This window comes from Opisthorchis viverrini (assembly GCF_000715545.1).
Source record: "Opisthorchis viverrini unplaced genomic scaffold opera_v5_263, whole genome shotgun sequence".
Lineage (NCBI taxonomy): Eukaryota > Metazoa > Platyhelminthes > Trematoda > Opisthorchiida > Opisthorchiidae > Opisthorchis > Opisthorchis viverrini.
In genome coordinates, this window is record NW_008751923.1 from 645,517 (window position 1) to 668,196 (window position 22,680).

General features: G+C 46.9%; 2 protein-coding genes across 2 annotated transcripts in view; one reads left to right on the forward strand and one right to left on the reverse strand.

The window, feature by feature from the left end:
• T265_09280 (hypothetical protein) overlaps positions 1 to 10,756 on the reverse strand; it is a gene marked incomplete at both ends in the record, with an annotated part of 26,560 nt that extends 15,804 nt beyond the window's left edge. The window contains 2 exons of the mRNA XM_009175308.1: positions 1,406 to 1,463; positions 10,638 to 10,756. Coding sequence (XP_009173572.1) covers positions 1,406 to 1,463; positions 10,638 to 10,756 — 177 coding nt within the window. The remainder of the gene's footprint in view (positions 1 to 1,405; positions 1,464 to 10,637) is intronic.
• On the forward strand, positions 1,582 to 22,194 carry T265_09281 (hypothetical protein; the record flags this gene model as incomplete). The annotated part of the gene is made up of 8 exons (XM_009175309.1): positions 1,582 to 1,808; positions 3,742 to 4,005; positions 8,625 to 8,799; positions 10,134 to 10,959; positions 14,724 to 15,128; positions 15,160 to 15,704; positions 16,933 to 17,211; positions 20,308 to 22,194. The coding sequence occupies 8 exons, from the start codon at positions 1,582 to 1,584 to the stop codon at positions 22,192 to 22,194; spliced, it is 4,608 nt and encodes a 1,535-aa protein (XP_009173573.1).
• Between the last annotated feature and the right edge of the window lie 486 nt (positions 22,195 to 22,680).

Sequence of the window (22,680 nt, forward strand, 5' to 3'; positions counted from 1 at the left end):
CTCGTGCATCCAAGCTATTGCCTTCAATGCATAGCTCCTTTTCCACCCCCCGCTTGACAACTCACTGACAGTGCTGGATTTATGCACCAATTTACCAGCTCGCGCGTGCAATGCGCAGCTACTTATCCCCCAATCATCGGTGAACGAAACTGTGGCAGCTACAACCAGTGTACGACCAGTACGCGGTTATTACAGCTGACAATGATGATGATGATGATCTTCACGAGACGCCACTCAATTTGCTGGATGGACTCTTCCTGTCCTTTGTTGTTTTACGTATTTAGTCCCGTTTTCTTCGAAGGACCCATCGAAGTATTCGTTTGGCGTCCATTCACGGCGATGTCGCGGTTGAAATTGGGAGTCAGGTCGTAACAAAGAGATCTATGAAAAACTCTAAAGTAAAACGGTCGTTTCTCTGTTGTCTACGCCTCTCTCTGAGTGCAACATCCTACTTTGACCAAACGGTGGCAAACTGGAGTGTACAGAAGACTACCCAGACCTAATTAGCCACTAAATTGTATCCTGTATCCGTCAGTATTCGATGTATCAGTCGGTAAGAATAACAAGCCACGTGAATGTGTTGCAGTGAGCAACTGTCGCATGATAAATGATGCCAAAGTAGCGATATAGCAAAGGGTGAAATTTAGCTTGATGTTCTTCACTTCATTGAGTCACTAACTTCAACGTTTGTCAAGGGGAAACGTCTTTTTTAAATTCGAGACCATTGTTCAGTTAGGTCTCTGACAGTTCTGAGGCCTTGAGTTTCGTTTCATCTTTCAGAATTATCATTGGGCCCGTGAAACATGGTTTCCCCCTTTTTTGACGGATGGCCGAATTCACGGTTCTTCTGGAGGGGTAGTGTCACTGCTCACGGCACAAAATCATGAACTATATGGGAAAGTGAGAGTAGCCTTCAGGAATAGATCATCCTGTCGGAAAGGCTCGAGTGGCCTTTCTCTGGAATATTACTATAAATGCTTACGTAAGCCATGTGGTTGGCTGACATCCGAAGGGGATCTTCTGGTCGAATCACCTTCCGGAGGACCACAGTCCTCATCACTCAGCATTGATACAACAAAATCAGTGTTGTCACTGACCACCAAAACCAGGTATATTTGACTATATTTGACGCCTTAAATTGAAAAGAATGGGTGAGGAGAATATTGGGGCTGGCCTATCACTGGCATTCTGAGGTGTTTACACATCCAAGCGCTCGATTAGACAACGCCAGAAGAAATTGACGTAGAATATGTGTTGTTTCTCCCAATGTTGACATCCCTATCTTCGTATTAGCTTGATAGCTTACCCCTGCGGACTTCAACGGGATCTCCTGGCGCATTGTAAGTGCAGTATCGCTCTAATGGATGAAATCCTTACTGCTACCTTTTCCCGGTAATCTACATACAGTTATTGACAGTTTCATATGTGGTTGCTGCAATTCTACCTTCAGTTCACTCAGTATCCTTCAAAGAATACGGAATAAGTTAAAAACAACAATATAGGAATAAAGTCTGAATAATTCCAGTTCATCGTGTGCAATCTCTCTTTTCAAGGCTTGGTTTACTGTTTTGCCGACTCAAAATGTATTCGTCACTTTATATTTTCTTCATTCAGGCAGAGGCTGCGGTCGACCGTTTAGCTCCGTTGATTGGGGATTTAGATAGTGCTGATGAAATACGATTCCTTTTGCTGGAGCAGCGCTTTCTGGAGCATTTGGAGGCGAACGAAGTGATGCCTGCGGTCACCCTACTGCGGAACCGCATCACACCGATGCAACGCAACACGGAACGTGTTCACACGCTGGCGAGGTGAGCATCCTTTAGGTTTGCTTACTATTTGGGTGGACATCCTTCTTGTTTCAAGAACTATTTACCATTCAACATTCAAATTGAATTACTTACCTCCGTCTCCTTGCCTAAACCAGACAGTAGCAACGGTCACGAGGTTTCGTAGTTATGATAGGTTGTTTACGACAAATGAACAGCATTATGGTATAAATCATTGAACTGGACGTGCATCTTTGTTATATCAACTATGCACGTGTCTCGAAAGCTCCCGGAACTGCTTACTTCCTTATCCAATAAACGCGTACAACCTGTGGAGTCAGTGCTTGTGTACTCCAGCATTCGATGTGTTGGAGCAGAATAGCATGCGAACGGCAGTGGATTAATTACATAGAAAGGACATGCAAACAACACGGTTCACCAGTTTGATGCACGAGCCGTAGGATATTTTCGATCAGCAACCACACAAACCCGCATGGTTGTTAAATGCGAGGATGGAGATGACGATTCTCTATTTGGTTTTTGTTTGACATAGCATGGTTGGTTCACTGCTTGCAACCTGAGAGACAGAGATTCATCTACCCATTCCACGGGAGTTCGTCCGTATTCTAGGTGCTGTCGGCTTCCTCAATAGACTCGTAGATCGTCAGTCAGACTGCAGCGCCCGATACGTGTTCTTGCTCTTCCATCTCTGACAAGAAGGCACTCAGTGAGACTTCCTCAGTTGAGGACACATGGCAGTAAATGTGCTGATATTGCGGTGTTGCAAGGGACCTTTGTCAAAACACGCATCTACCACATTGATGCATTTCAGTACTTGCTCTCAAAGAAGTTATTCCGATTGAAACGACCGAGCTGACATGTGGAATGGACTGCTGGCGCAACAGTTCTGTCGATTGCTTGTTGAAAAGCCAAAGTTGTTTGGTTCGTTGTTGTCCCTTGCTTTCCGTCTTGACACTGACACTTATACCTATTCCTCACTAGTGATGTCACTTGTACTTATTTTCGGTTTTAGTTTATTTTGTATCCATATCTTTCGGCCTCAGCTGGATCATTCTTGTTCTTACATAATGTTGGCCGTTTTACAAGACAGGATTTCTGAGACTGTCACACGTGGCCCAATAGCTTTCCTCCGAAGAACAACCAATGTAGCACAGATAAAAACCCACTGCTTCAGTACCTGTCTGCTCAACACATATAAAAGGGTGATTGGAAGTCTACGCTTCTTCACTGTTAATCTATTCTACTCTCTACAAGTGTTCCGCACACTGGGTTGAATGGCTCGGTGTCTCCCAGAGAACAGTTCAGTATGTACCACCGCAAATTAGAACCCCAAAGGCCAAACACTTGACCTGCACTTGCAAGCCACTTGGTCGATATGGCCCACTAAATTAATGCAGTCCAATCGTTCAGCATAATCTTCTGAGTGTCGCCTGATCGTTCAAAGGTCATTCGCAGCCGCTTTGCGTCAACATCACTCTGTCAAAAAAAGTCACGTGAAAGTTTTGAGTTTACCCTGACCAACTGACGTCTCTTTCTGAGAAAGATCAAAGATTCATCCGAGTGCCGGTTCTGAGTTCTAAGTATTAGAATCTCGTTCATTATCCTTTCATCCTTGTAAACCATTTGTAAACGTGCCTGTCTGATGAGATTTGAAAGCCCCACTCGCCACAACCCTATCCTGAATTCGGGTGAGACTATTTACTATCCTTATTATACATAGTCTGGGTGGCGTTTTTTTTTCTGTCGTTGGCAACTGTTTTCAGCGGCTTGTCTCCCACTGATTGTTACGTACAATAATGATACCCAACACCCACTTGCTAGTCATCGACCATGCGTCCATACACCGTGCCGACGTGCTAACAATGTTAGCGGCGAACTTCTTTTGTTTGCTAGGATCGTTGTTTTCATAGTTAATCCCAGCGTTCATATTGAAATTATTGTTTCTCTTTTTAAGCTGTTTGATGTGTCGAACTAATGTAGAACTTCGTGCACAAGCTGGCGGCTGGGCCGGTAAAGATGCGGGAAGCCGTTTACAGCTTATCAATCGAATTCAGGCTTTTGTCCCCCCTCAGACGATGTTGCCTCCTCGACGACTGGAAGAACTTATAGAGGATTCAGTTCGCGCACAGCTGTCCACTTGCATTTTCCACAACCCTCCCCTCGGTGTTCCTACGGACTTCAATAGTATATCACTTTTGCAGCGACACGCCTGTGGCATGTGAGTCAGATTGATGAGCGATACGTTCCGTTTTACCTGCAAATTTTGGTCGTTCATTCCCTTACTCTACTTTAATAATACTTTACATTTAGTTTACCCGATGCGATGAGGCTCGTTTTACTTGGGTGATTTGAACTGGAGCGGTCTTTTCAAACCCAGTACCAGCTAATTTGGGTGGAGTTGTCTCCACAGATTTCAATTTCCGTATCACCAGTTTTGTGAACTCGTACCTTAGTCATTAGTCAGTGAAAACGTCATCCATCATCATCACCATTGTCAGCTGTAATAACCACGTACTTGTCGTACAGTGGTTGTAGCTGCCCCACAGTTTCGTTTGGCAGAAAAAAATACTCGGACCTGAACCAGTTTCCTTAGCGCATGTCTGATTCCGATGTGCACCGCCTCAGTCGGCTACAGTTGGTCTCAATCGCCCGAATCGATCTGAGTGAGCCGTAGTTTCTGGTTGCATGTTCACATTTGTCATCTTCGCTTACGCTCAGTGAGAAACGCAGTCAAGCCGACGAATACCTTACCTGAGTTAACCAGCTCGCTGACACACTCCATCCCAAACCTTATTTGGATTCGAATCAGTTTCAGTGTGGTAGACAGGGTGTCAGTGCATTTGTGCCTCCTCCACGCATACAAGTGACAGCTGCAGTCTATATATGGTGCACAGCTATTTCGCCCATCATTCAGTCAATACATTTGCATAACTGTATGTTAGCTCACAAATGTCCAAATTCAAGTTTAGAGCTTATAGCTAGTCAAACCAATGTGGACTTACGTGATAGTTGCCGGATGTTTGGGCCTGTTGAGCTGCAGAACCTACTTATATCATTAGAATGCTCAGTATATGATCCTCCGTGATACCTTCGAATCACTGAGCTTCCTACCGTTTGAACGAACCAAACGGTTCGAACATAACTCCACTTGGGTTGTGAAATTTTTCTTCAGAACACCGTGGCGAAAAACACTGTTAACACCACACTAGTCGCGTGTCTTTATAGGCTCATAGTGACAAGTTAATTGGTATCAAAACGTTTAAGATGAGGCCGCACAAAAACACGTAATTATTTCTCTCCTTTGCGTATTCCTCGATTGTCTCGCCACTGAAATCAACTACTAATGCGCTTAAATGTATAAGCGGCTCGTGTGCACCCTATTGTAGGACTCAGTAGTGAGTACCGAGGATATACGACGCTAAACAGCCTACTTTTTGCTATAGTTACTTAAATCAATCCACAATACAAAACTGTGTTCGGCTCCGGGAAACTTTCGACGCACCACTGACTGGACCAAAACGATGGTCATTATGCTCGTCACTTCCAGTGTACATGTCACATTTGACCAAAATGCTTGCTGTCTGCTTAACGCTGTTGTGAGTTTTTATGGGAGATGAAACTCATCTGTTAAGCATATTGTCTAATCATGTTCCCCAATGCCCCATCCTAAAGCACGACCCAACCCAACCTGTCCTGTCATGGAAGCCAAAGGGTTCCTGGTCATCGTTCCAGTTTCTTCTACTTACCGTAAACCCGTCAATCTAACTGACAGAAGGCTTAGCGAACCCACTTTCTCAAGATCTCCATTTTAATCAACTTTGTCCAATACCGTATAATATATGGGATTCATTGTGCACACAGGGGCCAAGAGCTATGCAAATTACAGCATACCTAACGACGGCAAAATGACATCTCGAACTTTTTGCTTCATTTCTGGTCCATCTTCAGTTTGGCATCCCACTGGTTAATTGTTATCATCTCTGTATAGAACTGGCACACGGACTACCTTCTGTTCACTGCGTCACGTTTTAATGTGGCTTAGATGTATGTTCCTTTTGACGTTTCTTCAAACACCTTTGAAATTTAGATGGAACATGAAAGCTGAGATTCTACAAGGTTGCTCAAAGCTAGACAGTAGCTGTCGGGATGCAGAGGCTGAGTTTGAACCATCCGGTTAGTAAGTTTGCCCCTAACACCTGAGTTCGCTCCAAACACTAGGTGACCGTTCCTCTCACACATCTATCACCTGAAAACCCATTGTTAGCAAAACGCTGTAAGAGCTGTGTTCTCCAACTGCTTCCAGTTCCCTCACCCGAAGTCTCTTCTCATACGATGCCATAATAATCTTAATTGTATTGTCTGTTATTGTTACCACTTATGGTCTGAGCAATGGATGGAATCAAATTCACAAATGTCAGCATTGAAGAGTGCATGTTGTACTGCACTTAATTTCAATTCCTCGCTTTTTGTGCTTATTGGAACCAGTTCCAAAAAAGCGAGAAAATTTGGTGCATTTTACTCAGGTTCAACGAATTTCAAATATCGAGTCCCCCGTCCAGAATCAAAGTACTAGGTATTGGGGATATCTTGCCAAATCCTTCCTTCGAGTTCACATCCCGCGAGCGTATGTTGTAATGGTAGATCACTTTTGATGAGGACAATTCAGTGTTGCTTGGGATACTCACTTATCTGCTCTCTATCCCGAGAATAGTTGACGATCACAAATTTCAATTTATAATTAGCGAAACTTCTGTCATCAGCTTAGGATGGACGAGAGTTCTACGGGTGAATCATTGAATGAAACCGTTTTTAACAAGTTCTCTGGTTTCTAAAATGGTGGCTATTCCATTGCCCACTCAACTGCAAATTCAAAATCCATACTGCCTTCTCAGTTACACCCTCTTTTGTTCTTAAGCGGCCACTGTACACTTTCTCCGCAAAGCAATCTATCGGCTTATTTACACATTTCCTCACGATTTATCCTTCCCAACTCCCACAGGCAAGATTTTCCTGCTTTCTGTATCCAAACACTGCACGAACGCGATGGTGAATTGTGGTTATGTCAATTCTCCCCGGATGGTTCCTATTTGGCTGTCGGAGGCAAGGATGCGAACGTGGATGTGTTCCGGGTGGACCCAGTCAGACACACGATCTCACGCTTCCGTGTTCTTACCACTCCGAGCTACGTTGGGTGTCTATGTTGGTCTCCAGACTCAAAAAAGTAATGCTTTTTGGCTAACATCCCGGTTGGTTCTCACACAGAACCTTCATTATTATTACTTTTATTACTAGTGAGCCGTTAACCTGTCATCTGGACACCGACAGTCTGGTAGTGGTGGTTTTGTTAACTTCGCGTTGGCTTTTATTTGTTCGAACGTATACGTGTGCGATAGATGGAACTTGCGTTGCATCCCTGTTGTGCTACCTTGCACTGGTGAACAAATGCAAAATGGCTAAAACGCCGTAAAAATCAATAGGTTGAGTATATCTTGTCTTATGATCACAAGGTTACTTGAATTTTATCGGCCCTTTGCACACCGTTCTAGAAACACATAATTATCGACGGTTGGTAGTTAGTTATCGATCGTAAGGTAAATTAGTTAAAGAAATAATTGTGTATGTGGTTTGGCGTTTAGTAAAAAAAAACTCCGGGAAGCAGTGTGATAGTCTTCACTGCACTTCCAGGTTCTTTTCTTATTTGATGTAGTGCCGTCCATAACCTGCTGTTGCAAGTGGATTATTCCTGAATGGTAGGATTCTCCTAACTTGTCCTCGAGTTTCATGAAGGGCGTGATAATCAGTAGCAAAGGTCACGCCCAAGTTAAATCACCAGCTGCGCAAGACTAGTCGACTGACGCTTGATCCTGGAGCCATCGCTTGTATCTGCTGAACGAACTGAATTTCTTACAGAGAGAACAAAAGTTCCTAAGTAATTGGCTGGGTCCTTCGGGCCCTAACCACGTTTTCAACTGACGTGGACGGGTGAACCACTAACGCCATTTCACACACGATAACCACAAGAGCATGTGTACCACTCGGCCTTAGTTGTGATTCTCATGGTTTATTCGACTGTCCCATTCTTTCCCGATGATGACATTAATCAGGGCTAGTCAAGCTCAACGTCTACCATGGGATTCTAATTGACGTCATTCTCTGGCTAATTTTTAATTTGTTTTGGAGTGTCCACTTGCTGTCTGCTACCTCTCATGATCGTTACGGCGCGTTGTAACGAACACATCACCTGGAAATGTTAGCTGAAATTTCATGCCGACCTAGGTATCCCTTGAATAAACGCTCATACTTATCGCGGCAAAGGCCCGTTTTCACGTCGCCCGCAATATACTGCAATCAGTATTTGTTTTTCTTTCTCGAATGTTAATCATTCTGCCAGGAAGCCATCGATTGCTTGCTTTGCAAAAATTATTGAGGGCGGGCAAACTGTGCGGAAATCTGGTTCGTTTGGGCGCTTCGCATTCACTCATGACAGCTTCAGTTGTCTTTGAACGTCCTGGATATCAGCAGTGAAGCATCGGTGTTGAACACTGATGTCATGCTGTCGATGATGATGATGGTGGTGATTATGATAATGACGATATCGTTCTGTAATCTACACATCGCGCTTTTTGCCTTATGATAAGATTCTGTCTCGTCGTCTCTCGATCGCCGCCGGTCCAGGCCCGGGATACTGGTGACATTGAGACAGTTACTTCACGCTACGTGGTTCCAGTTTAAACAGTACTTATGGCCCCTCGGTGTTGGATTTTGCGAATTTTGGAAAGTTCTGTGGTCTCGTCATAAGTTTTTTTGTCACACTGATTTCATATATTTCCTCCTCAGATTGGCTGCATGCTGTGGCGAAGAACAAGGTTCTGTGCTTGTGTTTGACGTGTTAAGTGGACAACAGCTGTGTAATCAAAAAGTGCATGACGAAGACACCTACTCATCGGCAACCTTCTTTGCAGACAGTCGAAAGCTGGCTTTTGGGGGCTTGAAAGGTATCTTCTACGTCATGGTACGTTCCATCAAATGTTCAGTTTCTCGTATGGTTGCTCTCTAGCCCGTTTCTCTGATAGTTTGCTCACAATAAGGACGGACGATAGTTTTTCCGACACTACAGTGCTTTTCACATTAAACCCTGTCACAAACTTTACTGTTTTCGAGGCCTCTATGGACTTGCTAGAGTTTTTTCTTCGTATCTGAGGATTCGCAACATGTCAACCACGCATTTAAGGATATCGATCAATCGTGCCGTCAGGTAGAATGCCGACTTTCGTTTCGAAAACCTACCTAGTTGTACCCGTAAATCTGCCACTGAACAAACGCTGATTCATATTCATCATGAATTCAGAGCTCTTCATGCGCTCGGTCCAATGCTGTCAACATTCAACGTTGAGTTTGACAATCAACACCTTCCACTCTGCGCTCGGGTCAATAAATTTCACATCCATAACACTAACTGTTACTTGAGGTGTCGGGTGTGCATTAAAAGGGGTAGCCGGTGTCATAAAATCTAATAAGGTTTATCCCAGCTACACGATAAGCGTAGCGAGCAACGATCAGATCGGACATCTTCATCGAATTAGGGCTGAGATCGTTCAGCTGTAACACGCTTTCGGTGCGTAGTTGCCACACCACCTGAAGGCAGCACGGCGCTGGGATACTGCCCAAGCCCAGACAGGGGGCTGAGGTAGGTATGTTTGAACCTGCATACGTGATTTGCGTACTTGTCGGCATCCTTTTTAACGAGGGTGTGGCTAGAACACATGCAGGATCAATGAAACAACTACATTTCAAACTAAATGAAATGTGTTTATCCAGACGCATTGAAACAGATCCACAATCAGTGTCGTAGGTGTTAATACACCTATGATCTGTGTTTGTCGATACTCCCTAGCGTCCGTATTTCGCTGACACCTTAAACGATGCACCGTGGAGCGGTTCATCTGTGTTTCCCTCAGCGAACTTTGAAATCCAGGATTTTTACCGAGTGGACAACTTTTCCCATTGCTAGAAACAGAACGTTAAGCACCGGATCATGAGCCTCAAGCGATTGGTTAATTTTATCGCACCGAAAATCCGTGACCTCCGTCACCCTTATGTTTTGTTGCCTGTCTCAAAATTAGAAACGTTGACTATGAAAGCATCGTCACGCCTCGCGGCGATGAGGCTTCCATGTTTTTTCACAGTTTCCCCTGCTGTTCATCACGAAACTGCCTTCCCATGCTTCGTACGCACCTTCACTCAGATTATTCCCATTGACTCTGGTCCAGTGGTTCATTTTTTTCGTTAGTTATCAAACCACGTTACCGATGTCACTTCCCTGACACTTCCATTCTACCGAAACAGGACACCGAAGACCAAGGTCGGATATTGACAAGTGTTGAAGGCTACCGTGTGCAAGGGATGGCGGCCATTTTACCTTCGATGCCCCACGTTGGTTTGGACGTGAACTTGGACGGAAACAAACTGAATTCAGGCTTGGATTTTAGCGCCCCTGGAGCTCCAGATTCTATTCTGAGTGGTTCTGTCCCTATGGATTCCACCCTATGTCCCTTTCCGAATGCATTAACTGGCCAGGTCGATCAGTTGTTGATCGCTGACAGCCTACACCGAATCCGATTGTTCCGTTTCGGAATGATTGGTCCCGCCACAAATTCCGCTGGTCCCACCTTACCGCCAGGTGTTCCATCAGAGTCAGGTGACCCTTCTACACCCTCTTCTGATTCTCCGCCGACCGCTGCCTCTACTGCGCCTCCTACAGCAACCACAGTCACTGCAGTTAGTACGGCAACCTCAACAACTGAGGAAGAACACACACAGCTCTCCAGTCCAACTGACCTCTCCGTTTACCTAGCTTCCAGCGGGGCCCCCGGAGCTCCAGGTACGGGTTCCGTCATAGTTTCCACCGATAGCTCGAGCGTCGTGCCCATTTCTTCTGTTGTGAGCACGGCTTCTGATAACCCATCCATAGCGGCTGCTCTCACCGTTGCTCGTCTGTCCAGACAACAGCAACGTCTACTTCAGTCCAGTTTGAATAGTGGAGCCACTTCTACTGGACAGTTATTTTGGAATCCCCAGTCTCCCTATCATTCGAGCCGCTCCATTCCACACGGGCTGAACACACAGACAAGTTCCGTCTCTTCCTATTCCCCTGCATCCTCCACCCTACCCCGTGAGTTACACTGTCCCGTTAGCACTGCGCTCCCGTTTTAGAATCGGGCATGCACGTGGCGCGAACGGAAAGCGTCATACAACCGACTGAGTGCTCAAATCAGCCTCTCGTTAGTAGCATACTTGTTTCCGCACTATCCGATTTTCCTTTTAATTTTTATTTGTCTAGTGTACTGTTCTGACCCATTCGTGTCCACCGTTGCTCGTTCGTATCACTCAGGACGTGGATGACAGACGTTGCTGTTGGTTTGTGGTCTCCTTGAAACATCACAAAAACCTCCGAAATTCAACAATGTATTAGACCACTCGTCCCGACACTTTATCTCCTGCCTAGTATGGCCTCCAGACAGCCTGACAATGTCGATGACAAGTCTGATACTTGCGAGTCCCCCGCAACAGCTATACTATCATATTGTACAGGTAGTTGTTACAATGGGGAACGTTAGTGCTGTAGCACTAAGACCACGTCAACAAAACAGCGATGTTTCATGAGGCTGCTTAAAGCTCTTCGACAGCCCACGACCGGTCTTGCTCTTGTGGCCCATTCGGTAGGTTTAGTCCCTTAGTTTCCTTCAACCTTATGTTCTCCTTGAACCAAAATCAGGCACTTCCTGAGGGGGATTCAGCTGAGTCTCCAAATAAAGCTTGAGTAGTGCGTCAATGCATGTATTTCGCGAAGACAATCACATTTGACTACCCGAAATGAGCGTCCACCTAATGTGGATACCACGCACGCTCATGTGCCGTGACATCTCGGTGAATGAAGAGATCCAGTACGACTGTTTGACCTGCCCAGTTGTGAGCCTATCAGATGGGACGAGTCGATTTAGACTTGGAGGCGGGTCACAGTGAGTGTGTTTCCAGAATCCAGCATGCGAAACCGTTTCTCTCGCATACACGACCGCTTGTGTGTCCATTCGTCTTTCAGAAGGTTATACTCGATTAATAACAGTCCAGTTTTCTAAAGCTACAAATCATACACCAAAGTTCACTAATTCTGATTGCTGCGGTTCCATTCACCGAAGGAATGATAGCCACGTTTCGGAGACGATGTCCCAACCAGTTCATTGACACGAATTCGTTCTGCTTGTCCAGTATGGTAGGCGTTGAGAGAGCAAAAGTAGTAGTTTTGGTTACGTGATATAACCACACCTGTCGGGATCACCAATCATTCGTTTGTGTTGAATGTGTTTAACTGTAGCCTGTAGCCTTCCCTCAGTAATGGAATTCACACCATGTGGTCACGTGTTGACCGGCTCCTCAACGTGATGTGAATTCCGTGGTTGAATGGGGTTACATCTTGTCTATGTACATGTTAAAAAAATCGTTCAGCTGTGCACCCTTTTGGTGCCTAGCTGCCATGCCACACGAAGGAGGCACGAGGGTTGGGATACTGTCAGGTCGCCCAAGCCTAGACAGGGGAAGTCGAGAGGCAGAGGTCGGGTTCGAACCACGGACCTTCCGGTTAGTAAGTTCGCACTCTAACTACTTGGCTAATCACCTTATTAATCAACCACTTGTGACCAAACGGCTTATGCCAACACTAGTAGCCGAGAGGTTGGAAGTCCGAATCTCCTTGGAGATTCGTAGGATGCACGTTGTCGGGGATTCCCACTAGGAGGCTTAAACACCTTAGCTTTTCGACGTAGAATAACTTAATCTACAGAAAGAAATCTCAAGAACATCCTTTCGACGGTGTTCACTTTTGTACTAGTAAGAGGGTGCTGTTTGCACACAGTCGCTCACCATTGGTATGATTATGGAACTGAATTGCACAGGATACGAACATGTAGTTTCGTCCTTTGATTTGGTTTAGTGCTTTGTTGAAGGCCTCGCCATCTTGTCACGCCAGACGAGTTGTCCTCTAAATTTGCGTGACCCCAAGTAGCACAAGATATATCCATGTTATAGTTCGGCGGATCGATCCAACCTAATTTTGCGAGCACTGGGTTATGCCTAGCTATCGAACAGCTCTTTCTGACGCACATAGCTAGCACACTAAATCATCATCGACCCATTCGGCCGATAGAGCACTTACAAGGGATGGAATCTCATCAATTTCAAGCTTGATGATTCAATTCTCCGAACGTGATTCACACCGTGTCAGTTTGATGTCTGGCTGCGCTATAACTATATTTGGTAAAGTACGTTTATGTGGTCCGACGAGAAAGCGCACTTTATCCTGGGTTGAAACGATCGATTGGAACACGCGCTAGACATCCCGTGATGTGCTCAAGGCCAGTGAGTTAAAAGTACAACCTGTTTGGGTCGGAGATATCATCAAAGGCATTCGGTGAAGTGGTGACAGTGAACGACTAGACGTGTCCTAACGCCCATCGGAATCTGCGATCTAGTTTCGTGTGTGCCAGTAGTCGGCAGTCTGTGTGCACTTTTCTCTAAACGTTGTTTTCCGGAGCCAGTGCTAGCAATCTACCGGAAATTATCTAAATGTCTTCACCCTAACTACAAATTTTCTACCGTAATCGGTTCTCCGGCATAGGTTCAGGGTGTGGCGGATTCCAAATTCTAAAGTGTTCCTTAACATGGAAACTATCGATGAATAACATCACTGTCTAATTCCGCTTGACACCTTGCCGTTTTCAGGCAGTTATCCGACGTTCGGCCTCCGTTTGAGTATCTGGACAACTAGACCGACGGCCTCTATCCAGGTGTCGAAAAGCGAGTGGTGCTAGGTATGGAAACTGTCCAACTGTCTTACTCCGATGTTTCGCTCAGCTGTTTCCCTCAGTACGCACCCTGTCTTGGCTAAGTAGAAACTAAGCGCCACTGTTGACGTGATTTTGTGTAGGCTCATTTGTGAATGTCTCATTTCATTGGGATCCTATAGTTTGGACGAGGCTACTATCTCAACAGGCGACTTACTCGCTGTTCATACCAATTGCACTGGATGGATTTTCTGTCTGATAAAGTGAGTGAGATGCAGTCAACTAGCTTTTCTCAAGCTTTCTGTTGTCGTGGGTGAGGTAGTATCATCGTCTCCGATGTCATGTCGTCCGCTACAATGGATACACATAAAGCATTCTCACGACTACCGTGGAACTCGGATTATCTCAGTTGCTTAAGCCGCTGGTCCTTTTTTCTCACACGTCAGCTGTTGGGCCTTATTGGAAGCTCTCGGTCTTCGATCACTAGGATGAGGTCTATGACTACACGGATATCAAGCAAACCTTTCATTCTGGGACATCAACTCGGTCGCATGTCTTACGTTAGCTACTAACGTCAAAACATTAATTCATTAGTGTTGTGTCTGTCCCGCTTTGTTTTTGCACTCCTCACCCTGTTTGGTGTCCCTGTCATTCGACAGAATCAGGCTGAGGCAGTCCTAGTTTATCGCATTACTGATTCAATAGTTTTACGTACCCGCCACGTGTTGTGCCATTGTGGTGCATATGCTTTCTGGGTCAGCGGCGATCACGTTACCAGGGAACAATGCGATAGCCAATGGAAACTGACTGTATATGTGTACTGTTCTTTTTCTTGACGGAACATGTCGAAAACTCTTCGACAACCCACGACCAGTCTCTTGACCCTCTTGGGGTCCATCACATAGGCGCAGTCCCCGAGGTTCCAACGTGGTGTGTCGCAAGCACACGTTTCACCTCAATCTGGTCTCTCTATCATCAGAAATCCCGCGGTGAGCTGATATAACACCACTGTTTTCGCTCTCTGTCTTATCAACCCGCACAGTTTTCCACCGCTTGTAGTTATCTGTTGCGTATTGTCTTGTTCCTGTTTCCCTTCTAGCTGGCATCTTATTTGACATGCCCATTCTACCTGTCAGTTTGGCTCGACTGGGGCCGTCCAGTGCTCAGGGTTTACAACAACCTCCACAACCGTCCTCCCTCCGCCCTGTCTTACATCATTCCGGTTCCACACTGAGTGGCACCCCCTATACAGTGGTCTCCTCGTCTAGCGGAGGCAACTTAGGATCTGGTGGCAGTAGCCTGACCATACTATTTGGTACTCCGCTGGAACGCTCAGCCTCATCTACATACCCGGGCCCTACCAGTACCACAACCGCTACGACCTCCGCCGAAGTCCGTGCTCTGACTGCGGCTGCTGCAGCGGCCGCCCTGGCCGGATCACACTCACAGTCCTTTGCCGCCCTGTCATCATTCCGGTTCCACACTGAGTGGCACCCCCTATACAGTGGTCTCCTCGTCTAGCGGAGGCAACTTAGGATCTGGTGGCAGTAGCCTGACCATACTATTTGGTACTCCGCTGGAACGCTCAGCCTCATCTACATACCCGGGCCCTACCAGTACCACAACCGCTACGACCTCCGCCGAAGTCCGTGCTCTGACTGCGGCTGCTGCAGCGGCCGCCCTGGCCGGATCACACTCACAGTCCTTTGCTGGGCTAGTTCATTCATTAACTTCAATGGTCGCCGCGACATCCTCACTGGATACAAGCAGCAGCACCTCTGGCGCCGGTCGTGCTGCAACAGCTACAACGGATGCCAGTGTTGGCCCAGTGGTGTCCACATCCACTTCAACTGTGGCTGCTCTGAGTTCGGCGGCCAACTTGGCTTCCACAACAGGTTCGTCTTCTGTCACTTCCACCACCGGATTCACACCCTCCAGTGCACAACCTGCTACACAACTCACCAACGGAAGCAACTACGGTCTACTGGATCACCGTACCTTGTTCAAGGAGACGCACGCGGTTCAATCGATCACAATGTCTAGGTCCGGACAGCGTGCTCTTATCACAATCCACAAGATGGTCAGTTCATGTATCCATTTTACGTGTGTACTGTCACATTCCTCTTCTGAATTGTCAGTGCAATCCACTGCAACACTAGCTTTTGCGCGCTAATGCTTCACTGACATACAGTCATGTTGTTTTGTTTAGTCAATGACCCATACCGAAGAGAAGAACAAAACTACCGCCTACATTAAACATTTAATTGAACATTCTGGATACGAATGACAGCGCAGAATTCAGTTTTTCGTTGCTACTTATCTCTCATTTCTCATGGTCTAGTCCATGCTCTCGTACATCAACTCACTTTATCAGTGTTTGGATCTATTGATCGGGTGGATCACTTTCGATTCAGTTTCTAGTGAAATAAACTCATGTGCATACCAATTTGGTTTTGATGAGTGACTCACCTGGAGCCCAGCTGAATCTCTCGTTTATAATGTTTCTAAGCAACCGAATGTGCTGCATTTTCAGTTGGCGAGATATTCAAGACACCGCGACACATATTATAGGCTTAATACACTATTAATAAGGTTGCTTTTGTGTCGAATGGTACTGTGGTATATATCTCACCACGGACTTTTGCATTCTCAATAAAGTATGACAGTTTCGTTGCGGTTAATTATAGGTTTATAGATGCGTCAAAAGTTCATTTATGCCTCCTCACTCACGCGTCTGTTTCAAAGGGTCTTCACCTTTGGGATGTGGAGTCATGCGCCATTGTTCAACGATTCATTGGTTATAAACAAGACACTTTCCGACTGCATTCTACGTTCGGCGGAGCGAACGAGAATTTTGTGGCTACCGGAAGCGAAAGTGAGTTGTTTTTTGTGTTTATGGAGAAGTGAATTTGGTAGCAACAAACGCTTCCTTATATAGACTTAGTTTGCGATAGCGCAGTGGTTAAGACTTGAACTCATTGACAACGCCTTCGGACGTCCGAAGTTAGTTGCTTTTCTGGATTTGAAAGCTGCTTTTGATTCTGTCGATCGTCAGCAACTGTGGCACTGTCTGGCAATCAAAGGTGTCCCTTCAAAATTTCTCTTTTTTATGAGGGTATTGTATGCGAACTCCTGCGGGCGCGTACGAGTATACGGCAAGCTTTCGCCTGAGTTCACCACGTCCAGTGGTGTAAGATAAGGCTGTTCTCTTTCCCCTTTCCTCTTCGACTTTGTTATGCTGCTTGAAGCTTCTCTGCCTGCCTCTGAAACCTGGGGATTCGAAGCACTCCCGGGACGTTCCCTCACAGACTGAGTATGGAGACGATATTGTTCTCCTTGGTTCAGATCCTTCCCAAATGGAAACGATTCTAAATAACGTAAGTAACTCTGCAGCACGGTTTGGCATGCGCTTCGCACCTGCTAATTGTAAAGTGCTGCTACAAGACTGGGTGGGATCAAACCCACACCTCATGGTTGCGAGTGAGCCAATCGACGTGGGCAGCTGTATACTTTCCGGTGGACTGGCTGGAGTTGAGTTTACTTCTCAAATCGGAAAGGCCAGTGCGGCTTTTGCCAACCTTCGTGACGTAAGCTTATCTGTCAAGGGAAGAGTTTACACTGCGATGATGCGATCCATAGTGCTTTATGGACCAGAGACGTGGCCCCTAAGCGCAGATGTCATACGGAAGATGTCACTGTTTGATCATCGGTGTCTCCGCAACATTGGTCAGGTCTGGTGAGAACATCGGATTAGTACTGCTGAGCTACGTCAAATGGTCTTAGGAAGAAGAACTCTCCCGCGAAGAATGAATTACGCTTCATAGATTACGCTGGTTAGGACATGTACTCCGCATGCCAGAAGACCTGCCTCACAGAGCTCTTTCCGCCCGGCCCTGTGCTGAGTGGAAGCAACCGGGAGGAGGACAGCGTATAACCTGGCAACGAAGCACGAAAACACGCTAACTAACTTGGTCAGGTGAGGAACTGCCGCCTCCCTGGATGGGGACCCCGGGACTCAAGTCACCAGTGGTTAATGACATTGGCGGAAACGGCCCAATCGCGCAGAGAGTGGCGCTCTCGCATCAAAGCTATCGCCTTCAATGCGTAGCTCCCCAAATTTTCAGCAACCTTATAAGTAGTACATTACATCACCGGAAGGTCCGTGGTTCGAACCCAATCTTGACATGTCGACTGCTCCTGTCCAGGCTTGCGAACCGGACAGTATCTCATTCCTCGTTCTCGCTTTGGATGGTATGGTAACTGGGCACCGAAAGGGTGCTGCAGCTGGACGACCGATATTGAAATGGTTCAAATAATAAAAAGATAATCGTTCAGCTCTAGCACATTTCAGTGCACAGCCGCAGTGCCACCCGATGGAAGCACAAGGGCTTGGATACTGCCAGGTTGCCCAAACCTAGACAGGATCAGTCGAGATGCAGAGGTCGGGTTCGGACCACGGACCTTCCGGTCAAAAAATTCGCGCTCCAACTACTGAAATGCCCCGTTAAAACGTAACCTCCGACCTCAAAGAATGCCCTGAAATTCCAAGAAGACGTTGAGGAATGTTCAGATGCCAACATATTACACCCTTCCATGTCTGCCAACGTCAGACTGACCTGGAAACCAGTAGTTACAGCGATTTGAAAATACTTGTGATTGTGAAAGGTAAACTAGGAGTAGATGACGTTAAAAACGTGATACCCACATGGTTTCTTGTAAATGCACATTTCACCGGCCCACCCACCCACTTGGAATTGTTCTTATGATCGATTGAGTGAAACATTCATTCCCCCTCGGTGCGGTTCAGCAGCGGATTTATCGAAGCTCACCACGATTAGTTGTTCAATTAAACAGATTGCATTGATTTCATGGAAAGTGCAAATAGGGTTGCAGTGACTGACCGGAGCACGTGACGACCTGGGCTAGATACGCCGCGAGAACCTTCAGACCTGTCAACTTGTGTATATACCAGAAGTACACCAACTTACGGCTACTTTTGCTTGTGAATAGTGTATAAATTATCCTATTCCCATCCTCATTCTGGCGCCCTGACGGCATTCCAACCCCTCCCCCTGATAAAATTGAACCTCGGAGCTGCTTTTCTTTCACTGAAATCACACGGAAGTCTCCACAATATCGCCGTTTTCTCCGCCATTCCATTGACAATACATCTATGTTATTTGGGTTTCCGGATCCGCAATTGACATGTCAATATCTCCGCCCTCTAGCAAATACTTCATTTCTCACAGCCGTACAATACGTGGGAAAGCTGTCCAATTTATCCGTATAGGAGATTGCTAGAGGTAGTTCAGGAACCGACCACTGACGGAGGGGTTTAGTATTCGAACCCACCTCTGCCTGTCTGGTTGCTCCTCTCTTAGATGGAACAACCCGACTCCGAGTAGGACAGCAGCTGTAGGTCGGAAGGGTGCCACAGTTGAGCAATTCGCATTTATCTGACCCATGTGAAGAGTCTTCGCCTTAGTTGTAATATGGACGGCGCACAGCCGTGGTACAATGTATTCATGGTTGAGTAGGTGTTCCGCAGTCACTGGTGGACACGGTTGATATGCACGCCTTGAGAGCATATAGTCTGTTCTGCGAAGATTGGGGCTTCAGTACAATTTCTGCAACCGAAAGGAGGAAAAACTTGACAAGCCCAAGCCGAAAGGCAAAACAATGACTCGCCAATAATCGCAGCAATCAGCGGCCACCATCACTCTGTTAGAGGTGATTTTCTGGCCTAATCCAACACCATCTCATTGATTTATATCACTATTGACGGTCTCAATGCACGAGCGAAGCAACTTACGGTGATTGTGCTCACCTGTTCACGTGGTCTCTCGAGTCTACTTTTGACATAGACTGCGTCTATAGTACTTCATTAGAGACGCACTAAAGTAACATTCCAGAAAGCTTATCACTGAGTTGAAAAACAACACGTCCTGAAAGCGATGCCCGTCGGTCTTCTCGTTAATGTCTGACGGCACGAGTGACTTTCGAATTACGGGTAATCTTTCGAGTTCGAGGTAGCATAAAGTTGAAGGCCCGGCTTACCTTATCTATTTTGACGCACATGTTCACAACGCCGTAGCAAGGTAGCTGCACAATTTAATTTTCCAGTAATCTGTTTTTCTCGTTTCCTACCTACCGAGCAAACATGCGTAAGAAATGTGCAATTTAGGTGGGGATAGCGGAACGGATAAAGTGCATATTGGACAGTCAATGCACGGGAAGGTCTAAAGCATTAGGAGAAAAATTAGACCACAAATTAGATCCCGACCTAAAGCTGCCCCCTTGACGTGGTGGTCGGGCTTTAGTGCTGCAACGATCCCGCGGTCTAACGCGGAGAAAAATTAGACCACAAATTAGATCCCGACCTAAAGCTGCCCCCTTGACGTGGTGGTCGGGCTTTAGTGCTGCAACGAACGCGCGGTCTCCACTGGCTGGAACTTCGTTCCACAAGATGCAACCATGCCAGGAAGGCCAAAAGGGAGCAGCCGGACCAAGAGCAGTGAGACCCCGTACTACGAGTAACCGTGCTACGAGCCGGTCTGGGGGTAAAGTCGTACTGTCCTCTGCGACAGGAGTGTGAAGGCAGTAAGGTGTTTCCCCCAGGCGACCAGCATGTCCATATTTATGGAAGCAGCGATGCTGCCTTCCCCCGAGGAAGGACGGGTTAGAAAAGGTCGGCCCCAAAAACCGCACACTCCGATCGCCCAACGGTTGACCGTGACCGCCGGCGCATTATCCGATACGGTCGAAATACTTTTAAAACCAAAGAGCCCGGTGCTGCTCAAAAGGCACCTGCTGTGCGCAGCCGCATCAGGAATGAGACAGTAATGCCTTATTCCCTGCGCCCTCGGGTTAGGCCAACCCCCTGCAGCCGAGCAGGTCAGACTATTGAGTCATCGGCTCCGGGCAGGGTCCCCAAAGAAAACCCTACATTCTCCCACTGCCTCGTGGGTCAGACTTTTGAGTCAGAGGCTAGGGTCAGGGTCCCCGAACAAAACCCTACGTCATCCCACTGCCTTGTGGGTCAGACTTTTGAGTCGAAGGCTCAAGGTGGGGTACCTCAACCAAACCCCCTTCCTCGGCCTGGGCAACCGGGAAGTATCATTTGCCCGCGCAGTTCAGCGTCCACCGATGTCCCTCCCCAACCCCTTCCCACTGCACAAGCAAACGTCGCTGGGCCATTTGACTGTCAGTCATCTGACCGAAGGGCCTTATGCTCCACGCTGCCTACAAACCTTAAACAAAATAACACCTTTCTAAATCCACGAGATCCTTTCTATATAGGAGCTTTTAACGTCCGTACTCTATGTCAAATTGGCAAACAGGCAATGCTTGCTGAAACCTTGTACTCCCTTAAAATTGATGTATGCTGTGTCTCCGAAACACGCATACAAGACCCGAGCGTGGTTCTGCATCTCAGAACGCCAAGGATGAACTCAGCTCTTTCACATTTCTCCCTCCGTGTGTCTGGTGACCCAGAAGCGATGACTCGTGGAATATATGGCGTGGGAGTTGCACTCAGCCCCAGAGCTGAACGCGCTTTGCTGGATTGGATCCCAGTGAACAGTCGTCTCTGCGCCGTCCGGTTATCCAGTTCAATCAAGCTCAATGCCTCGCGGCATAAAAAGCGGTGCCTGTTTGTCGTGTCGGCTTATGCCCCAACGGACTGCAGTTCTGATGCGGAGAAGGATACTTTCTATCGAGAGCTATCCGGGCTCATTCGTCAGGCAAAAAGCACTGACATTGTGATCCTTGCAGGCGATTTGAATGCTCAAGTAGGTCGTCTGAGCTCCTTGGAATCACATTTGGGTGGTCGATTCGGAGTCGATGCTCGCCGCACAGACAACGGAGATCGACTCCTTCAGTTGTGTGCTGATCACGAACTGTTTCTGGCAAGTACGAACTTTCAACATAAACGTTCGCACCGCGTAACCTGGCGGCCGCCAACTACAAATCAACCGTGGACCCAGTTGGACCACGTGGCCATCAGCCACCGGTGGAGAGCCACAATTCAAGACTGCCGTTCTTTCTGGGGCACACCACTTGATTCCGATCACGCCGTGGTGCGCGCACGCTTGACAGTTCGTTTCCCTTCAGGCCATTGCAAGTCGGCAAGAAGCATGCCAATCCACTATCTTCGAAGAACTGCCGTAGCTCAACAGTATCGATCTGAGCTAGCCCAACAACTCTCCACAGTAAAACAATACTGTGGTGGCAGTGAGCATGTGGATGAAGCGTGGCAAAATGTGAAAGGAGCTATGCTAGCGGCGTTCAGTACTGTCTGCCCGACTTCTCCAATTCGACCACAGGACCACTGGATGTTGTCGAGCTCGTTATCCATCATTGATACCAGGAAAGCCATACCAGCAGGCAACGAGTACTACGGCGCACGCAAATCCCTCAAACGCCAAATAGTGAAGAGTCTAAGAAAAGATCGAGAGCTCTGGTGGACATCGAAAGCTCTGGAGATGGAGAAGGCTTTTGCTTCGGGAAACAGCCGTGTCCTTTATCAACTGATACGATCGACTGGCCCTAGGAAAGCAACGGTCAGCTAAACGATAAGTGAAAAAGATGGCTCATTAATTCACTCGCAAAAACGTCGACTGGAGAGATGGTTCGAACACTTCGAAGAGCAGTTCAGCTGGCCTCCTGCAACACAGCCTGTGGAGATAGTGTATACGGGCGAATGGAATGTAAACCTTGGTCGCCCTTCGGAAGACGAAATAAAGTACGAAATAGCTATACTGAAACGTGAGAAGGCACCAGGACCGGACGGTCTGTATCCAACCCTCTTCAAAGAAGGCGGAAATCCCTTTTTGACCCACCGGACAATGATGATGACAGTGGACAGTCAATACACGGGAAGGTCTAAAGCATTAGGAGACAAATTAGACCACAAACCTTTCTTTTGATGTGATGCGTTTGCTGTTAGTCATCGATGGCTCTTGCTTCTTTCTACTCTCATCACTGTGAACGAAAACTTCTTTACCGCAAGCGGTTTGATTATCTTATTGTTTACTATAAATTTGTAGTGTTGTTTT